The sequence below is a fragment of the Eschrichtius robustus genome, chromosome 19 (assembly GCF_028021215.1).
Source record: "Eschrichtius robustus isolate mEscRob2 chromosome 19, mEscRob2.pri, whole genome shotgun sequence".
In the NCBI taxonomy this organism is placed as follows: Eukaryota; Metazoa; Chordata; class Mammalia; order Artiodactyla; family Eschrichtiidae; genus Eschrichtius; species Eschrichtius robustus.
In genome coordinates, this window is record NC_090842.1 from 29,939,615 (window position 1) to 29,962,163 (window position 22,549).

At 38.9% G+C, this 22,549-nt stretch overlaps 2 protein-coding genes across 3 annotated transcripts in view; both read right to left on the reverse strand.

Annotated features, from left to right (window-relative positions):
* Positions 1 to 3,646: 3,646 nt before the first annotated feature.
* LPCAT2 (lysophosphatidylcholine acyltransferase 2) overlaps positions 3,647 to 22,549 on the reverse strand; it is a 63,962-nt gene continuing 45,059 nt past the window's right edge. Inside the window, exons 12-14 of one of the 2 annotated variants that reach the window (XM_068528343.1) lie at positions 13,638 to 13,736; positions 8,353 to 8,488; positions 3,647 to 5,275 (exon numbers count right to left, since the gene is read on the reverse strand). In XM_068528343.1, the coding sequence (XP_068384444.1) occupies positions 5,091 to 5,275; positions 8,353 to 8,488; positions 13,638 to 13,736 (420 nt within the window). In that variant the 3' untranslated portion in view covers positions 3,647 to 5,090. The remainder of the gene's footprint in view (positions 5,276 to 8,352; positions 8,489 to 13,637; positions 13,737 to 22,549) is intronic. The other variant, XM_068528344.1, reaches the window with a different exon arrangement.
* Positions 20,101 to 21,010, reverse strand: CAPNS2 (calpain small subunit 2). The gene has a single exon (XM_068528791.1). The coding sequence runs from the start codon at positions 21,008 to 21,010 to the stop codon at positions 20,261 to 20,263; it is 750 nt and encodes a 249-aa protein (XP_068384892.1). The 3' UTR covers positions 20,101 to 20,260.

Below are 22,549 nucleotides of genomic sequence, written 5' to 3' on the forward strand. Positions count from 1 at the left end.
CTCTGAGCAAGTGACAAAACCTCTCTGAGCCTTATTTTCTATATTAGTTTTAGGGATCATAGTCCCAGGTTTTCAAGTTTGTTGTAAAGATGATCTCTATTCTAAATACAATACAAGGCACAATAAGTGAAAGATAATGTTATCATTATTCATTCTTCAAATACTGAGCATTCACTGTCAGGTACACCCTCTAAGTGCAATGAATAACAGACAATAAATACACGAATAATACATTATATAAACATATTTTAATATATAAATATATATTTGTTATATATATATATATATATAACAATAACAACAAAAACCCCAGAAGTTTAAGTGCACTACCAAAAAGGATAATGGGATTGAGACTGCCCATAGAGACAGAGTGAGCTTTTTGATTAGGTGATAGGAGATTCCCATTTGATGGTGTGACATTTGATTTAAAATCTGAATGAAGTCAAGAATAAAAAATTTAGATGAGAGGTGATGGTTGCACAACTCTGTGAATAATACGCTAAAAAAGCTGAATTGTATACTTCACACGGGTGAATTGTATGGTGTGTGAATCATATCTTGATGAAGCTGTTTTTCTTTTTTTTTTTTAAGTCTGAAGGAAGAAGAGAAAACAAGGTGAAAATCTTTGGGAAAGAGCACTCCAGCTAGAGGGAACAGCAGTACAGAGACCATGAGGCTGGAAGGGACTTTCATCAGTTGGAGGAAAAGAAAGATGGGGTGGTGGGAGTTTAGTGAGGGAGGAGATTGGAGTTGGTGGAGATCTAGACTATGGTAGGGGACAGACCAGGCAGGGCCTTGTAGGTCATGTTGAATACTTGAGATTTTATCCAAAGTGCAAAGGGTAGCCCTTGAAAACATTTAACTGGAGAAGTGATATCTGGTTTATGCTTTCAAACAATACTTGTGCTTTCTGTATGGCAAGAGGATATATAGGAGGGCAAAAAATATAAGCAGGGAGACCAGCAAAGGGAATGCTTCGCAACAGTTAGAACGAAGGTCCTAAATATTGGAATTCTGGCTTTGTCCTCGGTCCCTCAGACTCTCCTTTATTGATCATATACTTTATTCTGAGATGGAATTTATGCAGAGATGTGACGGAAAAGGCTACTGCAGCAGAGGGACCCATGAGAAGTAGAGAATTCATGCTCCACCACTACCCACAAAGGAAAAAGGTTACTGTAGTACCCTGGCATTCACCTCACCTTTGGTTTACAGTAACTTGGACTATTCCTACAGGAAAGTTTCAGGGTTTTCAGCTGACTTATCCTGGGCCACAATGAAGAGGGTCAGGAGGGTTCCCTTTTCTAGGCTGGGGTTGGCCAATCTTTTTCCCCATCTCAGCCACTGCTTGGAACCATTCTGAACTACCTCTGTCTCTCTTTAAGAACTAAGTCAAGGACTCCCCTGGTGGCACGGTGGTTAAGAATCCGCCTGCCAATGCAGGGGACACGGGTTCGATCCCCAGTCCAGGAAGATCCCACATGCCGTGGAGCAACCGTGCGCCACAACTACTGAGCCTGTGCTCTAGAGCCCGTGAGCCACAACTACTGAGCCCCCGTGCCACAACTACTGAGACCCGTGTGCCTAGAGCCCGTGCACCTCAACAAGAGAAGCTACCGCAATGAGAAGCCTGCGCATCACAACGAAGAGTAGCCCCCACTCGTCACAACTAGAGAAAGCCTGCGCGCAGCAACGAAGACCCAACGCAGCCAAAAGATAAATAAAAAAAAAAAAAAAAAAAAAGAACTAAATCAAAATTTCCCACAAGTAGAAAAATACACGGGCAGATGCTCAATCTATAAATTTTATAAATCAGGCAGCTTTGCTGCTTTATATAAGTGATTAGAAGCATGGCCTTTGGAATCAGACAAAATTAGGTTTAATTGCAAGCTCCGCCACTTAATGAGTAACTTAGGGAGAGTTCTAAATTTTGTTTAGTAAAACTAGGGACAACAATACCTATGCTTCATTGAGTGTTTAAATGTGTTGATGTCTGTAAATCACTTAGCACAATGCCTGATACATAGTAAGGATGCCAGATTGGTAGTATTATTATTATTACTTATTGTAATAATTAGTAAGTCTGTTACTTTTACAAAGGGGAAAATACCTTCAAAAAGATGAAGTCTACTTACCTTTAAAAGACATGAACCTGTTAACTACTACATGAGGTTAAAACTATAGAATCAAAAATAATAATTTCAATTTTTTCCTGTAATAAAATTAGTTTAAAATAAAGTTAATAATTATAAAATCTTTAGCCAAAAAACTTTTCATTTTGGAATTCAGTAAGTATAAATAAGCCCCTTAGCAAACTATTCATAATTATAAACTATTATGGAGTATGGAGTTGGTTATTTTTAACAGTCCCAAAATGAAAATCAAACTCACAGTTTCAATATTTGAAGAATGATCACATATATTATGTTATAGCTATCTGAAGGAATATTAGGTATACTTTAAAAAATTTACATTTCCAGGTAATTTTAATGATACTGGAAAATGTTATATGGCAAGTGAAAAAGCAGTATATAAACACCCTCTACATTGTTTATGATATGTATATGTGATATGTATGTTGGATATATGTCAAGAACTTTGTGAGGGCCTTTGCCTCTATCAACTCACAGCATGGCATCGATGGAATACTCTGGTATAACAATTTACCAAAAATGGAAAAGTCCATTCAAGTGAATAGAAAAGAAAAAAAGAATTATAAATATGTATGCTTTCCTAGTGAATGGTTTCTTACTAGTGTCTTTTAATCCTCTTTAGGGATTCCTTTATAAGAATTCCACAAGGACCTTTGTGGTCGAGAGCCCACTTGTTCCAATACAGTCAATGGTGTATCAATTAACTGCCATCAGCTATCCACCTTGCATCTGTAACAGTCTGAAAGGGAGAGCTCCTGAGTCTGGGAGCCAGATATCTGTACTGCTGTGCCTCATGCAGACAGCAGACCATGTGTCTTCTAAAAGGGGCTCTTTTAAATATCCATTAGAGGTAGCACTACTAGCGATCACACTCAGCCTTCCAACACTCTAAAAGCATTGGCAAAGGAGAATTAAATATGCATAATGCAAGCAACTTGTTCTATAAGCATTCAGTATGTCGTTATCCTTCAATAGAACTGTTCTGATGGAAATTTTTATGGTGTATAGGTCTTAGGATCTAGTATTTCTCATTTCAAAGAGTAACCTCGTTTTTTCAAACTATTATATAAAACCACAGTGCATTTAACTGACTTAGTTAAATTTAATTTCTTACTTTAAATTCTAAGAGGAGAAAAAACTCTTTGAAGGAAATCTTTGTTTAGATGGCATAAAAGTAGAGGCCTAGTTGGTAGTAGTACTGACGGTCATGACTTGTGTTATTACATACACCCTACCAGTCAAAAGTCAACTTCTTTAGGAATAATAACTATTGCTGCTTTGGTTAAAATTTGAGTCTTTCACATTAGAGTAAAATTATGTCTGACATTTCATAAGGCTTAAATGCAAACAAAAATGATTAATCACATTCATAAATATACAAACTTACGTTCAAACCACGATATTAAAAAAGGTATATTACATTTGAGACAAAATGGCAAAACCAGAATTTTTAATTGCCAAGAATTTTATGTAGCAAGTTTGTTCAGTAACATAATAAAATAGGAATATTACATTGGCATAAGTGGAATTAAAGAACATAAAATATTACTTTAAAACAGGAAAACAATGGGATCACTTTCAAGAGGCTCACAGAAAGCTTGTAATTTAAAATGTTACTTTTTCATGATAAATGGGATTAATATGTGGGTTTTCTATGATAAAAATCATGGTACCTGAGTAATACATACATTCAATTGCATATGAGAACCAATATTATAAAGATGTACTTTCCTAATTACTTAAGAAATTGTTTTCAGCTTATTCAATGCTTTGTCTAAATAGCTTAAGATATGTAAAAAGCAAACAATCATACTGTTTCATCCTTCATACTTAAGGATGAAACTTTTTAGTAAGCATGCGTGACATATGATAAAATGGCACTTGAGGGAAATTATTGCTTAACCTAAAGGAAAAAAATATCACTGTTAAATTCCTGCCTGGGGGTTAAATTGTGGTCTTGCATTAATAAAGTAGGTTTTTGGATTCCTTAGCTTTTGGTGATACTTTGGAACCTTTCGTATTTTCCCTGTAGATATTTCAGGCAAGCTCTAAAATTTGAGAGGACACAATAAAACTCCCACTTAGATGATAAAATATATTAATTCTAATAATATATAAATAAAGTAAATCTGATTCATTTACTGGGCAAGGGCTACATTCTAAACTACCCAACTCAAATTAAACTAAACTCTGTGGCAAACAATTTTTCTCATTAGGCAATTAATGTTACCTTCAATAAGGCAATTCCCACATAGCCTTTGGCCATAGCTGTTGTCTTTAAAACAAAGTTCTAAATCTGTAGATCATGCAAAAGGTTATGATCTCCTTAGCAGGTGGTTAAGGAAATCTACAATAGGGATGCATGGTCAAGAGAATATGAGTTTTTAAGAAGTCTCATCTAATTAGCGGAGCTCTCCCTTCCAATCCCCCCATGTTCAGTGATCCAAGAAACTGAAATGCAAATGGAAAAAATGAATCTGTGAAGTTAAAGGTATAAAATTCTGCAACGTTCCTCAGACTCTTCATTCTTATTTCTAGAATGGGAAGGGATTAAAGCTAACCTTATTTCTTTAGAGGAAAGTAGATGAAAAATTATTTATACTTCTAAAACTTTTTGCAGCATTGATTAATGCTCATCAGTAAATAAGGGAGACCATTTCATTCATTTGGATATGCAAATTAACCTGGAAAATCCATAAAAACATCTTTATCACCAATAAGCCTATCAGTATAGCAAAATATAATGTAAAAGAAAATGAATATTACTTGATAAACACATGTGAATAGAAGCATTTCAGTAAGAAAATCTATCTTTTTTTATAAAAAAGCTTTCTATTTTAAACATCATTACTCAATCACAAATAAAATACTATCAATAAACGCCTTTGAAATTTCAAGTAAAAGCCACTGCATTTTCCTTATTAGGAATGTTTGCTTTCAGTCGTCCTTTTTGTCTGAGGTACTCTCTTCATGACTTTCAGGGCTGACTTTATTACTTACGACTGAGGGAGTTGCTTGGACTTCTTTTGGTAATGAAAACACATGGCACGTCTGGAGGTCTAAGTAGGTTGTAAATATCTTAGCATATTCTGGATGCTTTAGGGCAAAACTTTTAAATTCCTCTAAAAGAGGAGAAAAAACAAAATCCAATAAATTGAGGTGAATCTTCTTTTGGCATGATGCAGATTAACATATGATCTTAATAATACAATGATTGCAAAAGTCTATTACCCAACCCCTATAAATTATACAACCACTTTGGGAGATAGTTTTTTCCATTATCTAGTCAAGTTGCAGACATGCATACTTTATTCCAGGGTATATAAGCGAGAGAATTTGTGCATATTGTGTTCTGGGAGACATGTATGAGAATGTTCACAGCAACATTATTCATAATAGGTAAAAAATGGAAACAATTCAAATGTTTGTCAACAGTTGGAATGGCTAAGTAAATCATGGCATATTCGTGGAACAAAGTGCTACACAGCAATGAAGATGAATGAATAGTTGTGTTGTAACAATGTGGATGAATCTTAAAACCATAATGTTGAATGAAAAAAGCCAGATGCAAAAGAACACATGTTGTATGAGACCATTATGTAAAGTTCAAAAACTTAGGCAAAACTATAATATATTTAAAGATGTGTACTTTTGTGGTGAAATGCTAAAACAAAGCAGGCAGAGATTCCTTTTTAAGTCAGGTCAGCAGTTCCCTCCTTTAAGACCGAGGAAGGGGTTCTATTTGGGAATAGGCACATGGAGGCTTCTAGAGTTATTGAAAAGCTCTATTCCTTGACCTGAGTGGTAGTTACACAAGTGTTCATTTGTAAAACTTTGTTGTGCTCTATGATTATGTTTTATTGTTTTATGTAATTTTATTATTTTTTTGTAATAAAAAATGTTAACAAAATTTATTACCCAGGACTCTCTATTACTGGCTTTTAAAACTATTTTAACCTTTAACTCTGGTAAAGAAATAAACCATCTTGAAAAGCTGAGCCCTGACTTATGACCAGTAAGGGCGAGTAGAGTGTACAATATTCACTAATCATATCACAAGACCCCTGAGTAGTAGGCCTCCTTTTATCTCAGATGTTTGAGATTTAGGAAGTGAGGTAGAGTATAGCAGGCTTACAAAATTAACCATAAGAATTTGAACCCCAAGCCTCCGGTAACCTGGAGTTTCTGAAATATGATGTTACCCTCAAGTTTGACATTTCTCTCTCCTCTTCTGTTTGGATGGAGAAAACTTTATTGAGCTTATATAGCAAAGCGAGCCTGGTCTTCGAATCAGCTTGCTATTTGACTCTATAATAAAAGGCTTTTAACCCAATATCCTATTTCTATCCATTCACTAAAAAAAAAAAAAAAAAATCCTCCGATAACCAATTGTCTACTTCACGGCACATTAGACTATCTAGCAACTCTTTAAGATAAAAACAGGTCTTAGTGATGAGGAAGTCACCAGATAGAGCCCAGATCATTCTTTGCAATTACAACATTATTTTGCATTAACAGAGCACTTTATATTTCCAAATTAGGCAAGCTATTAATTGTTCTTTCTTAACATCCAAAATAAAGATTTATCTGCATGAGTCTATTTCAATGACGGAGACACAGAGGACGTAAGTGACTTCTAAGATACGTGGGCAGGAGTGTTGATCTACTGAAACCACGAGCTTTAATTTTAAGACTTGTGCTCTGGTCAAAAGATCAAGGCTCTCTATCCTCTTCGGGGATGCTAGTGGCATTAAAGAGTAACTCATTTCTAGAAGTGCTGAGAGCTGGCAATAAGTGGAATTTGGGCATTAATTTGGCTAAAGGAAAACCAAGAATGAAAACAATTTAAACAATAACATTTAAATAATGTAAATGTAAACATACATGATACATTTCTATACCTATTCTTTCATAAAATCATACTTAAATACCTCAAACATTCCTGCAAAAAAAAGTGGGCTTGCATAATATTGGGGAAAGGGAGATATTCTGTGTATTCTAAAAAGAAAAAGGTTGAACTCCAAAAAACAGAGTAGATTTCCCTAAAAACATATTAAAACTGACAGGTAAAAATATGACTACCTACAAATAATTCTTAGTATTAGCTTCCATTGAAATAGTTATTCCAAATAGTTTTTCAAAATTTGTAGTTTGGAGTAATACAGAGTATTAACTATGCAATGAAAATGGTCAGAGAATTAGTACGCATGGGGTTTATGACTCTTAAGTTTTATATCAGTATATACTTCCCATTTTATCCTTTCTTTTTTTTTTTAATGAACTTAATAGAGTAAGTGCCCTAGGCACTTAATTACCTAAAATAGAATAAGGACAGCCAAAATGACAGTAATTAAAAACAGAAGAGTAAGAGAAGTCTGTGAACTAATTCCCCCATCCCATGAAAGTTATCAGGTTGAAACTCTTTGAACACCAGAAGGAAAAAGGCATTCAAGAGGAATCCCCCTCTGGCCCATGAGAGAAGACTGGGGAAGATAAGCCACGCTGACATCTACGATCACATCAAAGCTAAGGCAGGGGCCTCTCCACTGAGGTGTGTTTCCCAAGGACACTGTGAAACTGATGAACCATCCCTTCAGCCCTTAGGGGACTTGTCTTCATGTGTGGACTCGAGCCATCAGGAGAAAGGCTGGTCACTGGTGGACGGACCTGCCATTGGCCACAAGGTCTTCCTCCACGATAGTCCCTACCTCACAGGGGTGCCATCAACATGATGTGAGATAATGAACGTGAAAGCTCATCTAAGCCACTAACAGGAAACATTAATAGATGGTTTAGCTACTGTTATTACTGTGGGTCCCTCAGTCCATATCCCTCTACCGTGGCTCCAACTCTGACATTCTCTAGGAGATGATCTTAGGTAAGTCACTTAAATGCTTTGCATCTCAGTAACATAAGAATAATGAAGAGTACTGATCGAATAGGCTTGCTATAAAGAATAAATGAATTAATATATATAAAATGTGTGAAGAGTGCTTAGCATATGGTAAGTCCTCAATAATTAGCTTCTACCATTACACCACTACTACTATTATTAGTATCATCATCATTGTTACTATTAATTCTATTGTTAACATATTAGTGGGGGGAAACAACACTCTTGTATGAGGGTCAGTCATAGTCTGGATGTACGCTGTACACTGTACAGTACACCGAATCAGGAGCCAAACTGCCTACTCACCATACGAAACAGAATCCCCCTGGGCTATTTCCTTGAAGAGACCAGAAACATCAAGGTCAGGCACTCCAAGGGAAGCCTGCAGAATGGTGGCGAACTCTTCCTCTGTTATGAAGCCATCCTCATCAACATCAAAGAGCTGAAGGAAAAAGAAAATAAAGTCTAAGAATGAGCTCCTCCAGAGCAATGGTGGTATGGAATAATCTTAAAAAATAAACTCTTTAGTAATTCAGACATTCATTGTGCCGAGGGCTAGGGATATATGTCCATAAGTATGGTATCTGATGCCTTCACAATACTTATAGTTTAGTGGTAGAAAGAGACAGGATTAAAATAGGGGCTACAGGGACTTCCCTGGTGGTCCAGTGGTAAAGAATCTGCCTTACAATTCAGGGGTTGCGGGTTTGATACCTGGTCAGGGAACTGGGATCCCACATGCCGCAGGGCAACTAGGCCCATGCGCCACAACTACTGAGCTCTCGTGCCTCAACTAGAGAGACCCCATGCCACAAACTACAGAGCCCATGCACCCTGGAGCCTGTGCGCCACAAGTAGAGAGAAGCCCGTGCGCTGCAACAAAAGATTTTGTGTGCTGCAGCCAAAAATAAATAAAATAAATAAATAAAATAATAAATAAATCTTTAAAAAAAATAGGGGCTACAACCATAGTAAGTACAAAAGCACATGGAAAAAATAGGCGCTATAACCATAGTAAGTACAAAAGCACATGGAAAAAATAGGCGCTATAACCATAGTAAGTACAAAAGCACGTGGGAGTCCTGTGTAGAACAAGATGAATCCTACCTGGAGAGATCAGGGAAGGCTTTATGACATTTGAGTTGGGTCTTAAAACATGAAGAGATATTCCCAGAACATACAAGGACTGGCAGGCAATTGCCTGGGGCTCAAGTCAGGAGAGAGAAAGACAAGCAAGGATCAGATCATGATGGACATACAAGGCCTCATCTACCCCTGCAGGATTATGATGGGAAGGGCTGTGGGGTGACTGCCTGTGAACTGAGGGAGCTCTCTGAGGCAAAGTGTGGAGGATGGAGAGAGGGCAGAAAGTTGAAAAGACTAGAGGCAGGAAAAACAATTAAGAGTCTGGGGTGGAGAAGCAGGAAGGGCAGGAAGAGACAGAATTTATAAGGAAGCAAAGACAGGACTTACATATCAATTAGAGGTCTGTAGTGATGGAAAAGAAGGAGCTAAAGACGGCTGAGGGATTCTAGCTTGGGCAAGTGGGTGAAAGTGGGTTACGTTACCAAGCGTGGGAAAACAGGTTCCCAATGAGATCAAGGGTTAGACCTGGAGAGCTTAAATTTGAGTCAGAAGTGCCAGGAGGAAGTAAGATTCAGCACATCAGCTCAGGAGAATGATGACGCTTGAGATATGAATTCAGGTAAGGATTGAAGTGAGTGTGTTTGAGCTTCTCTGTGGAAAATGCACAAAGTAAGGCAGAGCCCTGGGAACAGCAAGAGTTGAGGTGTGTTCAGGGAAGAGGAACCGGTCAAAAGAACTCAGAAGCAGCAGCCAGAGAGATGGAGAAGCAGAAAGAAAGAGCATGCATCTTGGAAGCTAGGGAAGGTTTTCAGGAAAGAGGAAGAAACTCTGACTGTGGTAATGGCCAACAGAGTAAAATGGCATAGGAAGGCCAAGCAAGAAGCAAGAAGGTTTGCTGGATTTGGCAATTAGGAGATCCTGGCGACGGATGGTAACGGGAATCAAGCAATGACTAGAGAGGTGAGGCATGGAGGCAACAGGCATGGTTCTTCTTTTAAGAAATTATGGAATAAAGCACAGGAGATAAATGGGGTAATAGCCACGTACAAAAGGAGGCTGCCTTCAGGAAGGGAGAGACTGAATATGTTTATAGGCAGAGGGAAAAGGGTGGGATAGACTGAAAGTCAAGCAGCAAAGCAGGGGTAACTGATAGATAATTAATATGCCATATTCATAATCCTCTCCAGTGTATTAACATTTTTTCATGATATCAACACGGACTCTTTGCAGGCACTGAACCAACATGTTCAAATCACTTTACACACTCATTTAACCCTAATAATAGTCTTATGTAAGGGAGGTGTTGTTATTAGCCCTATCTCACAGATGAGAAAGCTGAGGAACAAGGAAGCCAGGTAACTTTCCCAAGGTCACACAGCTTGTAAATGGTCAAGCTGTCGCCCAAATGCAGGCAGAGATCTACAGTTCCTGCTGTTAGGGTATCCACTTCTGACCAAATACACGATCAAAAACAGGCATTGGATAAGGTGTGATAATCATGAAAAGAACAATAAGCAAATACTGAATAGCGTTTTAATTGTCCACTAGGGTGGGAAGAGAAAAATATAATTCGAACTTGTGATTTGCTGCCCCCAGATAAGAAGGCACAGGACTCTTAGTCCATTTTCTACTACTCAGCCCCTAAATGGACGATAAGATAGCTGGAAAGTGCAAAGTGAATTAGCTAGCATTTGTTTTCACAACAGTAGCCCCGGGGCTCTTTATGGGCCTTGGACTTCAGACATTAACTGCCAGGATTCAGTCACAACCTCCCCCCACCTTCTCACAAACTCTAATTTTTCTAAAAAAGTCTTCCATTCCTAAAGAATTCTCACCAACTTATCCAATCATCTAAATCTGGTGCTTTGATGGCTCTTCCTTCTGTATAAGTTTCCTTCACACGTCCATCCTGGGGACTTTTACTTCCTCTCCATTTGTCCTTTGTCACAACTACCCCACAAAAACCCCTCCATTTCTCTCAATTCCTCATCGCTCCCAATAGCCTCCCTACTACAGAGTTCCCAGATCTAAGGTAAATCTCATGCTCTGGGCTCTGGTAGAAGGTTTAACACCCCACTTTCCTTGGAGAATGGGGGAGCGATATCTCCCCAGTGCACGGAATGCTGTGGCACTCTGCATCAAAACATCCTGTCTTTCCTAGCAAGCACATGGTCCAAGACCGTTTGGACTCTGCCTGGAATTTGAATGATGAACAGCGTTGGAGTTTGCTCACTCTAACGGCAGTGCCCAAGGGAGATGTAGAGCAGCTCCCGCAGCTGGGACCTCTGGAGCTGCCTGCTTTGGAGTCTTCCCTGGAGCCTGCTTGCTGTCCTCACAACTGATTCCTCCGCCAGAGTCTATGCCTACTGCTTACAACTGAAGAATGCTGACTAATATTCTACCGCTAAAGGTCACCGTGATGATGAAATATGATCAAAGATGGGAAGTTAACTGTGAAGTGTTATCCAAATAAAAGGGTGTGAATGCATTCTGTATATATACAAAATGATACTACTAAATGAAAAATAGAAGCATGCCAAAATAATTTTCAAAAACATCATACAGGGACTTCCCTGGTGGCACAGTGGTTAAGAATCCACCTGCCAATGCAGGGGTCACTGGTTCGATCCCTGGTCCAGGAAGATCCCACATGCCATGGAGCAACTAAGCCCGTGAGCCACAACTACTGAGCCTGTGCTCTAGAGCCCGCGAGCCACAACTACTGAGCCTGCGAGCCACAACTACTGAAGCCCACATGCCTAGAGCCGTGCTCCGCAACAAGAGAAGCCACCGCAGTGAGAAGCCCGTGCGCCGTAACGAAGAGTAGCCCCTGCTTGATGCAACTAGAGAAAGCCTGCACACAGCAACGAAGACCCAACACAGCCAAAAAATAAATAAATAAAATAAATAAATAAAATAAAATAGGCAAATAGACACTTAAACAAAACAAAACAAAAAACCCAAAACATCATACACGCCTGAGAAGGTTAAAAAAATAACCAAAGTAAAACATGACACTTGCTTTACTGAAAAAAGAGCTAATTATAGTTTTAGGTCCTTCTTTCCTCTCCCTGTCCCCCCTCAAAACCAAGGTCTAGGCTAGAGAAAAATCTCAGGACTTCTTTAAAGACAATAATTACTATGATTAAGGGCCAAATTTTCTATCAGGTCTTTCATTGGTAAACCCAAAGTGACCACTTGCCCAGCTGACCTTGTAATCACACAGACAATCCCAGAACAGAAACAGAAATGTCTGGGTGGGAATAAGTTAGCTATGCGTATAATTTTAGGTTTTATGATGAATAAGTCTGTAAATGTTTTCAGCTTGGAAAGAGTTCTGGCCCTTGCCTTGAGACCATCTGCTAAGCATCAACCTCTCAGGTTCTTTATAGACCTAGCGGTTAACTCAGTTGAAACCAATCTGAAATAAAAAGTCAACCTGGGGACGCCTCTGTCAAGGATAGAACACATGGAAATTCGTGAGGCTATCCCAGGTGGCCTCCAAGACGTAAGAAAGGACTCTGGGAGGAAGAGAGTCTTTCTAGATGATAGAGGGGAAAACACTTGTTGAGGACACAGTGGGATATTCTTCTCAGAGAAAATCAGGAAGAAATAAGAGTAGGAAAGAGGCATGCGGAAGGTCCTCAGCTGTTATGGTGGATGAAGCAGAGACTCAAAGAGCTGTACGATAAGATTCCACATACACAGCTTGGTAAGTGAGATCAAGTTTTTGTTTTCTTCAGAGCAGATCATGTAAGATTAGAATATGGAAGGGAACATCCCATTCAAATACTAATTAGATAAAGCACCTTTCATCTCCAAAGAACCAAAACACACTTTGGGAATGTATTCTTCCCTCTCCTTTTTGCATATGTAAGTGATAAAATGGAATCTGAGTTCTCATAATTCAAACCTCCATTAAGTTCTGCTAGGGATGGGGGACATGGATTTTATTCATCTGCCCCTCAACCCCCCATACTGCTGTGACAATATATGTGATATACAGGAAAACACAGAGGGTGGAAACTTGAGACATTTATGATGGTATTCACCTGACACCACCACAACAAAATAAACTCCATCGGGAAAAGATCGCCTAAAATATCTCTGACATACAGAGTGAGAAAATAAGGATGGATCAGAACTTTCTGCCTGGTGAATTGGGATGACTATAGACAGGTGGTGTTTATTTATAAACCTCACTTTGGGGCTCCAAAATGGGGAGGCTGAAAAGAAATAATTTTTAAACTAATTTATGAAATCACCTGCTCTTCAATTTTAATGCTGTTAACTAGGCTGCTTCCAAAGACTTTCTTTTTGCTTAAATGGATGCTTGCCTTTTCTTTATTCTCGGTAGTGATTGTCTTAATCACATTGCCCTCGTGTACATGTCACAGCAGATCTATAAACACTCGTAATAGATGCACTGATTTTCAGATAATACACTTAGAGTCAACACTTGTTTACGAGACAGACCAAGATGATTTCAGTGGGGCTGACAGTACCTTAAATGCCACCTGGATGATCTCCTCTGTGTTGGCAGGGTTACACAGGACAGCCAGGCCAATTACATACTCTCGGAAGTCAATACTGCCATCATGGTTCTGTGAAAGGATGGGAGAAATCAGTTAGCAGGGCCACTGGTTGAATGACTATTAATCACAGCCCACAGGGCGAAATTCAGACATGCCACGAAGCTCAGCCTCATCACGCACTGAGCCGATTTGGAAAAAGTTCGCACTGAGATAGAACAGCTAGTGAGTGGCCCACCCATTCCCAACTCAGAAGGAAGAAAAATATATTCCTGTTGAGCAATCAATATAAACATTTTATCACTGAGGCTCATTTAGAGTGGCTCTATGGCACTCATTGTGGGTTCCTGAGCTCAGCCTTGATGGGAACCTCTCTGGGAAGCAGGATGGGGGATTTCATCCTAGGTGGGACTGAAGCCTTCATTCCACCATCGATGGTGGGCCTGCCATGATGGCCAACACCAGTGGGTCATCACTAAGAGACTCTCTCCATGTAGGAGATAGAAGGGAAAGGAAAGGGGCAAATTGAGGCAATAATCACAGCTACATTCTTTCACCTTTCTGTGCTTACTCTGCAATAAAGCAGGAGAAAGTAAGCAAACCTGAGCAACTTCAAGGGCCCCTTAGTGATATTGGGCCCTGGAAGATCCTGCACTTCTAAGCCTTGGAAACTAAACTTAATTTGTATGATGTTTATATCTATACACTTCAGCAGGTATTTCCTGATGGTATTATAAAAGAAGGGGTTGATAATTCTAATCCATGCTGACCGAATACAGAGTTTTTCCCACACATGAACTACTCACCTAGATGGGAACACTGAGAAGATGAAATGGGGAGAAAGGAGAGAGAGCTTAAGGAAGAGAGGAAGAAAGGGAGAGAGAGGCAAGGCAGAGAAGGAGGGAGGATGGACGGAAGAGACAGAAGAGAGAGAACAAGAAGGAAAGGGGAAGAGGAGAAAGGAAAAGTGAGGTGGAGAGTGGAAGAGAAAGATGGAGGGGGAAAGAGAGGAGGAGGAGGGAGAAAGGAAGAGAACAATAAGCACAATGATTATAATCCCAGGTGTGGAATCATTTTGGCAGCAAGATCTTCATGTTGCCAGATAAACTATGAACTAGTAACAACAAAGCTAAGTGTGATACTTGACAGGTTAGCAGACGTTTGGCACTGATAAGAGCGCAATCTTTAACTGTGACTAAGTGTCTACATTTCAACCATCAAGAGTTCCTCTAGGGCAGGGATTGCCTTCCTCTGTGCAGTGTATTCCCATTGCCTAGCACACACAGGTAGGTGCTAAAAACGATGCTACCTTTTCCTCACCTACCCTTACCTACTATTGATACTTTGGGTTCACCTTAAGACACTTTGGCAGTGTTTTTCACTGGGGTTTCATAGATGAGCTTGAAAGGGAAGGCTGTGAAGCCCCTGAAAGGGTGTGCCTTTTTTTTTTGTTTTTTGGTTTTTGGCCGAGCCACAGGGCATGTGGGATCTTAGTTCCCTGACCAGGGATCGAACCCGTGCCCCCTGCAGTGGAAGCGTGGAGTCTTAACCCCTGACCAGGGATAGAACCCGTGTCCCATGCAGTGGAAGTGTGGAGTCTTAACCCCTGGACCGCCAGGGAAGTCCCAGCCCTTTTTATATGTACATTTTTCTAGGGAAAAAAAATCTTGTAGCTTTCCTCAGCTTCTCAAAGCAACCAAGACTCACTGTCACCATACTACTTTATCTTGCTGCAGGGTGGGAACTAAAAAGGAATAATTTACCTTCACTTTCTCATCGGAGAAAGTAGAAACAGAGGATTCAAGATTTCCCTAAAGTAACAGGGTTTCTTCCTGGGATTTAAAACTCAGGTCATCCGACTTCCATTTTTGTCTGATTACCAGCCCCTAAGACAGCTGTTTTCTGCCTTTCCTTTAATCGACTTGATTGAGGTATCAATTACAGTCAATAAAAAGCATCCATTTTAAGTGTACAGTTTGATGTTCTTTGAAAAAATGCAGACACCAGGGTAACCACCATCACAATTGATGGCTATGATATTTTCATCCCCCCAGAAGTTTCAGAGAAGGTAGAGTTTTAAGGGACATAATTTTCCTTGTTGTGCCACTAACGTTTAAGTTTCTCCTATACTATGGAGGGATGTTGTTCATTAGGCCTTAGAGGCTGAACAGCTTATTGAACCGTGAATATATGCTCAATAAAGGTAAATTTATTCTGCAATTGGTTTTCTCCACTAAGCAACATAGAAGTCTTGAATAGAAGTTCTGAAGTATAATGAACTGGTTTGCAGGGCAGAAATAGAGACACAGATGTAGAGAACAAATGTATGGACACCAAGGGGGGAAAATGGAGGGGAGGTGGGTGGTGGTGGTGGTGTGATGAATTGGGAGATTAAGATTGACATATATACACTACTATGTATAAAATGGATAACTAATAAGAACCTGCTGTATAAAAAATAAAATAAAATTCTAAAATTCAAAAAAAAAAGTTCTGAAGTATAGATATAAGAATGACCTATGGGAAAAAAAAAAAAAGAATGACCTATGAATATATTCAATATCCTGTGATAAACCATAATGGAAAAGAATATGAAAATAAGTATATATGTGTATAACTGAATCACTTTGCTGTACAGCAGAAATTAACACAACATTGTAAGTCAACTATACTTCAATTAAATAAATTTAAAAAAAAGAATGATCTATGGACACTGAAGATACGGTCATAGGTAGTATGATTGGAAATACGCCTTTGATTTATTGTGAGGCATCCAATTTTTATCTATATTACCGGACCCTATGTATAATACAGGTCAAGCATTATAGCTTATTTTTCAGATGGAGAAAGAGAAATGTAAAAGACCCTTAGTATTACTGCTATTCACGAATAAAGGTAATATTCTGGACCCCTGGTTTTCTTTAACAGTTTTATATGAGTGGCTTTGACCGACAAAAGAATATTAAAGCAGACTCTTGATAATCAATCACATGGGAAACTATATGTAAGTTTTCATCCTAGTAATGTGAAGGAAAAAAGGCAGCATAGAAATTATTCTGAGAGATTTCATTATAGGACTAATAAAATAATACATTTTAAGGTTCCAATTTCAGAATAATAAAATTTAGAACTGGAAGGAATCTTAGAAATCATCCATTCAACTTCTTAATTTTTACTAATGAAAAATTGAGATGTAAGTTTTACTTGAGGTCACAAAACTCACTATTGCCATAATGACAATTAACACTTAGGTAATCTGACTCCCAATCATTCAACTTAAAGCAGGCAAGTTGATAAAATATATTCAAAAACAGATAATAAAAAAGTATACAGCAAAATACACTCCTTTAAGTTTTCAAATTCAAATCAGTCCCATGGTAAAAAATTATTCCTCAAAGCTGTGGTTCTTTCCTTTAAAAACCAATGGAAGTCCTCAGGAAGAGTATTATTATTCAAATTCAATAAATTCTCAGTTATCCAGGAGAGTCCGGGAAGAGGTATTCTGTTTACCTCAATATTCTTATTAAGAGCATATTTCTACCCACCTGCATAATTGTATTATCAATTTTCTAGGAATTAAATTGTTTTAATACACTTAGCATTAAAAATAGACATTAAAAAAAAAGTAATTCTGAAAGCACTTCAAGATTAATAGGTACATTAAGTATCAGTGCCCTGCAGGTGCCTCAGCAAATATTTTTTAAGGCCTAACTATGGGTTAGTTGTGCAATATTACTAATGAAATTTCTGATTGAAGTTGAAACATAAATCAACTTTTAAATCACATGCACTATTACTCAAAAACTATTTTAAAAGTGACCTTTAAGATGATATACAAATTTTGAATGTTTTTGGACATCTGCTGTTCTTAGGTACAGAACACACAGTTCTTTTTCCTGCTATTATAGGTTATAGAAGTCAGTGTATTATATCAAGACTAAGGTGTTTTTCAAAATCATATGGGATATTTTGAAATTTAAAAATGTAGATGTATAATTTCACATTTAAACAAAATCATTATTATTTTCAACTTACCACATTGATTGTATTGCTTTTAGAAATGTGAAAATGAGATGGAGTTATATTAATGAAAGCCCTTCATCTTAGGCTATCAGTAGTCTTCCATGTAGAAAAGGCAACATTTGAAAAAAAATTATCAGGTAAATACTCCCTCTTACACTGAAGATGTGCCTTTAAAACACCAACTAAAACAAACAAACAAACAACAAAAAAAACCCATTGGATGGAAATTAAGAAATTCAATCACTTGTTAGGCTATTGGTTCTACACAATGCCAAAGGTTTGTTTACTTGGAAAAATCCAGACTTTGGACTAAATTTTCTGGGATCCACTCTAGTGCCTGGGGTTATTTGTCAAATTTTACACAAATTCAGAAAAGAACAAAAGAGAAACTTAGGTAACTTCAGGATGTTTTGCCCTGCGCATGCAGGAGGAGAATCATAAAAGTAGGTAATCCCTTAACTAGAAGAGCAAGACAAATACTTAATACCACCCCTAGTGTGAGATAATTGTCTAAACTTTCATAAAACACTTAAAATGAAGTGAGGGGAGAAAAGTGGGGCTACATTTTCTTTTCCCCAACCATCATGTGGAAAGGTTAAATTATAAACTTAATATTCTGAGACCTTAAAAGGCATCTTGGCAGATTTCCCCTTCCCTGGCTATATTATTACAGCCATGCCTAACAGACTAGTGGCCATATTCTAAAACAGGGATCCTGATATTAATGTGTGGTTGCTGGCAGCAGCCTCATCCTTATATAACCACACCTGTTTTAAGTAGCTCCCCAGACCAAGTTTAAATTACAAGTCCCTTGAGGAAAGCGGACGTGATCTCTGGGCTTGGCTCAATTCAGAATTACACGCATGTGGTATTTCATAAATATTATATGATGGTGATAATGGTGTCCACAGAGGCTAAATGCCAACCTCTTCTATTTCCACTGGGGATCTCTAACAGGCAGCTGAGGGCTGTTAACAGGCCAGTTACATCATTTCAAGAGTTACAGCTTTCCTCTAAATGAGTCAAAAAGGAAGGATTTATCTTCAAACTCAGGATGATCCTCCAAAGTAGAATGGGAGAGAGGGAATGCATTAAAAACCAGAGAAGCAGGAGGGGTAGAAACCAATTAAATAGGCAGATGAACAGAGCACTTGAAAATGCAGCCTGTCTAGCTGAGTCTACTGGCCGGGAATTCCTGGATTCTGTTTGCCCCGTTATCACCACCTGAATCAAAATGAAAAAGCCAAACCAAGGGCCGTTCACAAGAAAGGCACAACTACCCCTGCTTTTTGGGTGGCAGTTTCTCCATACTCCTATCTTCTTTCTTTTGGAAGCTGGCAACACTGACTCCTGTGGGGGGGGGCCTCAGTTTTCAGCTGAGACTAATATGAAAAATACAGTGAGACAGCCTAACCTTAAAGCTGTGGCTGTCAACCTTGGTTGCTCTTCAGAATCACCTGGGGAGCTTTAAAAAATACTCATCTCTGAGCCCCACCTCTAAAGATTTTTATTTAACTCACGTGGAGTGGGACTCAGCTCAAGCACTCTCCCGGTGATTCTAAATTGCAGTCAGGGCTGAGAACCACTGCAATAAAGACGCAGCAACATTTACATATATTTATACATCTCTCTATCGCTTTAGATACCAAATAACTGGTTATGATTTGTGTACATTTTCTTTGTTTACTTTTTTTCCTGTCTGCAGTTTTCAAACAAATGAAAGAATATTCTTTGCTCTGAGGCAGGGCAAGACATGACAAGAGCTGGCTAACATCAGCAGGGCATGCCTGATTTTGTGTGAAGTACATGTAAGAGTGATCACTTTGATTCATTAAGGCAACCAGAGACATTTCAACTATAAGTACACTCTTTCATTCCCCAGTGCCCTGATCCTCTTTACAATTATATCAAAACAAAACTGTTACATGCTTATTTTGCTAGAGAAACGGGACTAAAGAATTCTAGATTTTAGATAGTTGTTCCACCATTAAAAAAAAAAACTACCTTTTATAAAACTGCTTAATTTCACATTTCTGAACCTGTTTCTATACAGTTAAGCAGATTTCCAGGAAAACACTTTTTTTTAAATAAATGTAATAGAAAGACCAGATGTGAATTGAGAAAAACAGGTTTTGAATTTCCTGCCTCCTCACCTTTTTTAAAGGAAAAAAATATATCTCCTGAGAGCTTTCTTCATTTATTCCAGGATTTTTTTCAAAATTTCATTCTTAACAATAACAACAACAGCTTTCCTGCTCTTTGGAATTCATTCACCAAATAAGAAATGACCTATTAAAATCTACTCCATTAGAGCCTGCCCTGCACTCCCATCACATAAAGTCCATATAAATCCCGTGTCTCAGAAAGCCGACATACAAACCACTCAGAACATTTTTCATGAAAAATCTGTTTAATTTAGCAGTAAAGGGCAGCACAAGTTCAGAAATAGGTCGGGTTATGAAAGAACTCAGCAGGAAATGACAGCTTTGGATGGGGTAACCGCAACCGTGCAAGAGCATGGCTAAGCTTCCAGCACTCCTGTCCCCGGGGGTAGTCCTGACTTAGTGCCCACTTTAGGAATACATGGTCAGCTGCAGCCATTCTTGGGTAGACACCTGAATCAGGCCATCCGCATCTCTATCCAGGGATTTGAAGGCACGAAACATGGCATCCAGGCGAACCAGGCAACCGATGAAGTTGTTAAAATCCGTACTTCCATCCTCATCGGCGTATCGGCGGACAATCATTTGGTAAAGTTGTTCCTTTAGCTGGAAGCCTGCTGCCTGCAGAGCCCCCCGCAGCTGAGAACTTCCCAGAGACCCAGAATGGTCCCTGTCATATTGCTTATAAATACGCTGCCATTTCTTGATGTTGTTCCAGAAATACTTAAATTCTTCGAAGCCCAGCTTTCCAGTTGCGTCATTGTCCATGATGGACACGATGCTCCGGCAGGTGTCAAGACTAAAGCCGTCGGACTTCAGATCCTTGTGCTTAGACAGGACTTTGTTGAGAATATTCATTAGGTCAGTGGCACCTACCTCCATGTCTGGTCCAGCCAGCTGTGCAAATTGTTGCCGAAACCGCCTAACTTCCTCACTTTCGTTGGCCTCCACGTTGGTGAAATGCTGCTCAGTGGGTGGTGGTTCCGGGGTATACTGAGCAGCTGCAGCCTCACTGATAAAATTCACAAGTCCTCCAACTATCCCTCCAATATTTCCTCCTCCTCCTCTTCTCTGACCGCCTCCTCCAAGAAGGTCTCCAAGAGCTTGTCCAAGACCTTGACCTTGATCTGCTCCTTCCAATACAGCCTTTGCAAGAAACATGCTTTCGGTTTACCAAGCAAGGGTAAAGGCTGCTGAAATCTTGGAGGTGGTGTGAGAGAGATGAAATGGAGTCTAAGTAGTTTACATGTGGAAGAACTGGCTTTTCTGTACTTGCTTGCACTGTACCACACCCTGGGTGCACCTCCTACCCTAGTTGCCTGAATTCCACTGTAGTTGCCTGAATTCCACTAGGTCCTAGCACCTGCCATTTTTCAGAGGGCGTCAATAAAATACTCCTAAGTTATAGTATGTCTGACAGATTAGAAGAAATCATATTTTTAAGTGTAATATATTAAACTATACATTTCTATACGCTGTTAACTATTTTTAGTTCTCTTTCTCAGCACCTGAAAGATGACGTGGAGTTTCCTAACAGGAGAAGGTAAATGACTCAAGGATATCAAGAATTTCTTTTCTAAGGAATATTTATTGTTAGGGTACAATTGAAGAATTCCGGGGCACTGGAAAAATTTTTACCTAATTCTCTTCCTTTAGCAAAGATTTGCAGCATCCAATGTTCTTAAGAAAAACTTGGAAGGGGGATTTTTAAAATGCAGGGTCCCCAGGTCCCATCCTCAGAGATTCTGATTCTGTATAGTCTGCTGTGGGGCTCATGATTACGTTTTTGGAATCTTTTGGAAGTGTAACGTTCACATAGAAAACTGTACAAATCACAAGCATATAGCTCAAAGAATTTCACAAAATGTATATACCCATGTCATAACACCCAGATCAAGAAACAGAACACCACCAGGACTCCCGAAGCCTCTTCATGCCTCTTTCCAGTTATTCTCCTCTCCCAAGGGTAACTAACCATTGTCCTGACATCTAACACCACAGATTCGTTTTTGTACCTTAAATAAATGGAATCATATAGCATATACTTTTTTGTACCTTGTTTTTAAATTTTTAATTAAAAAATTTTAAAATTGTGGTAAAATACATGTAATGTGCAATTTACCATTTTAACCATCTTTTAAAAAATTTTTATTTATTTATTTGGTTGCACTGAGTCTTGGTTGCGGCAGGCGGCTCCCTAGTTGGGCTCCTTAGTTGTGGCACGTGGGCTCTTCAGTTGCAGCTCGTGGGCTCCTTAGTTGTGGCAGGTGAACTCTTAGTTGCAGCACGCATGTGGGATCTAGTTCCCTGACCAGGGATCGAACCCGGGCCCCCTGCACTGGGAGCGCAGAGTCTTAACCACTGTGCCACCAGGGAAGTCCCCCATTTTAACCATTTTTAAGTGTACAGTTCAGTGACATTAAGTACATTCACATTGTTGTGCAACCATCATCACCATCCATCTCCAGAAATTTTTTCTTCTTGCAAAACTGAGACTGTCCCCATTAAACATTCCTTCCTCCCCTTAGGCCCTAGCAACCACCATTCTACTTCATGTCTGTATGAATTTAACTGTTCTAGGTATCTCATATAAATGGAATCATACAGTATTTGTCCTTTTGTGACTGGCTAATTTCACTTAGCATAATGTCTTCAAGGTTCATTCATGTTGTAGTATGTGTCAGAATTTATTTCTTTTTT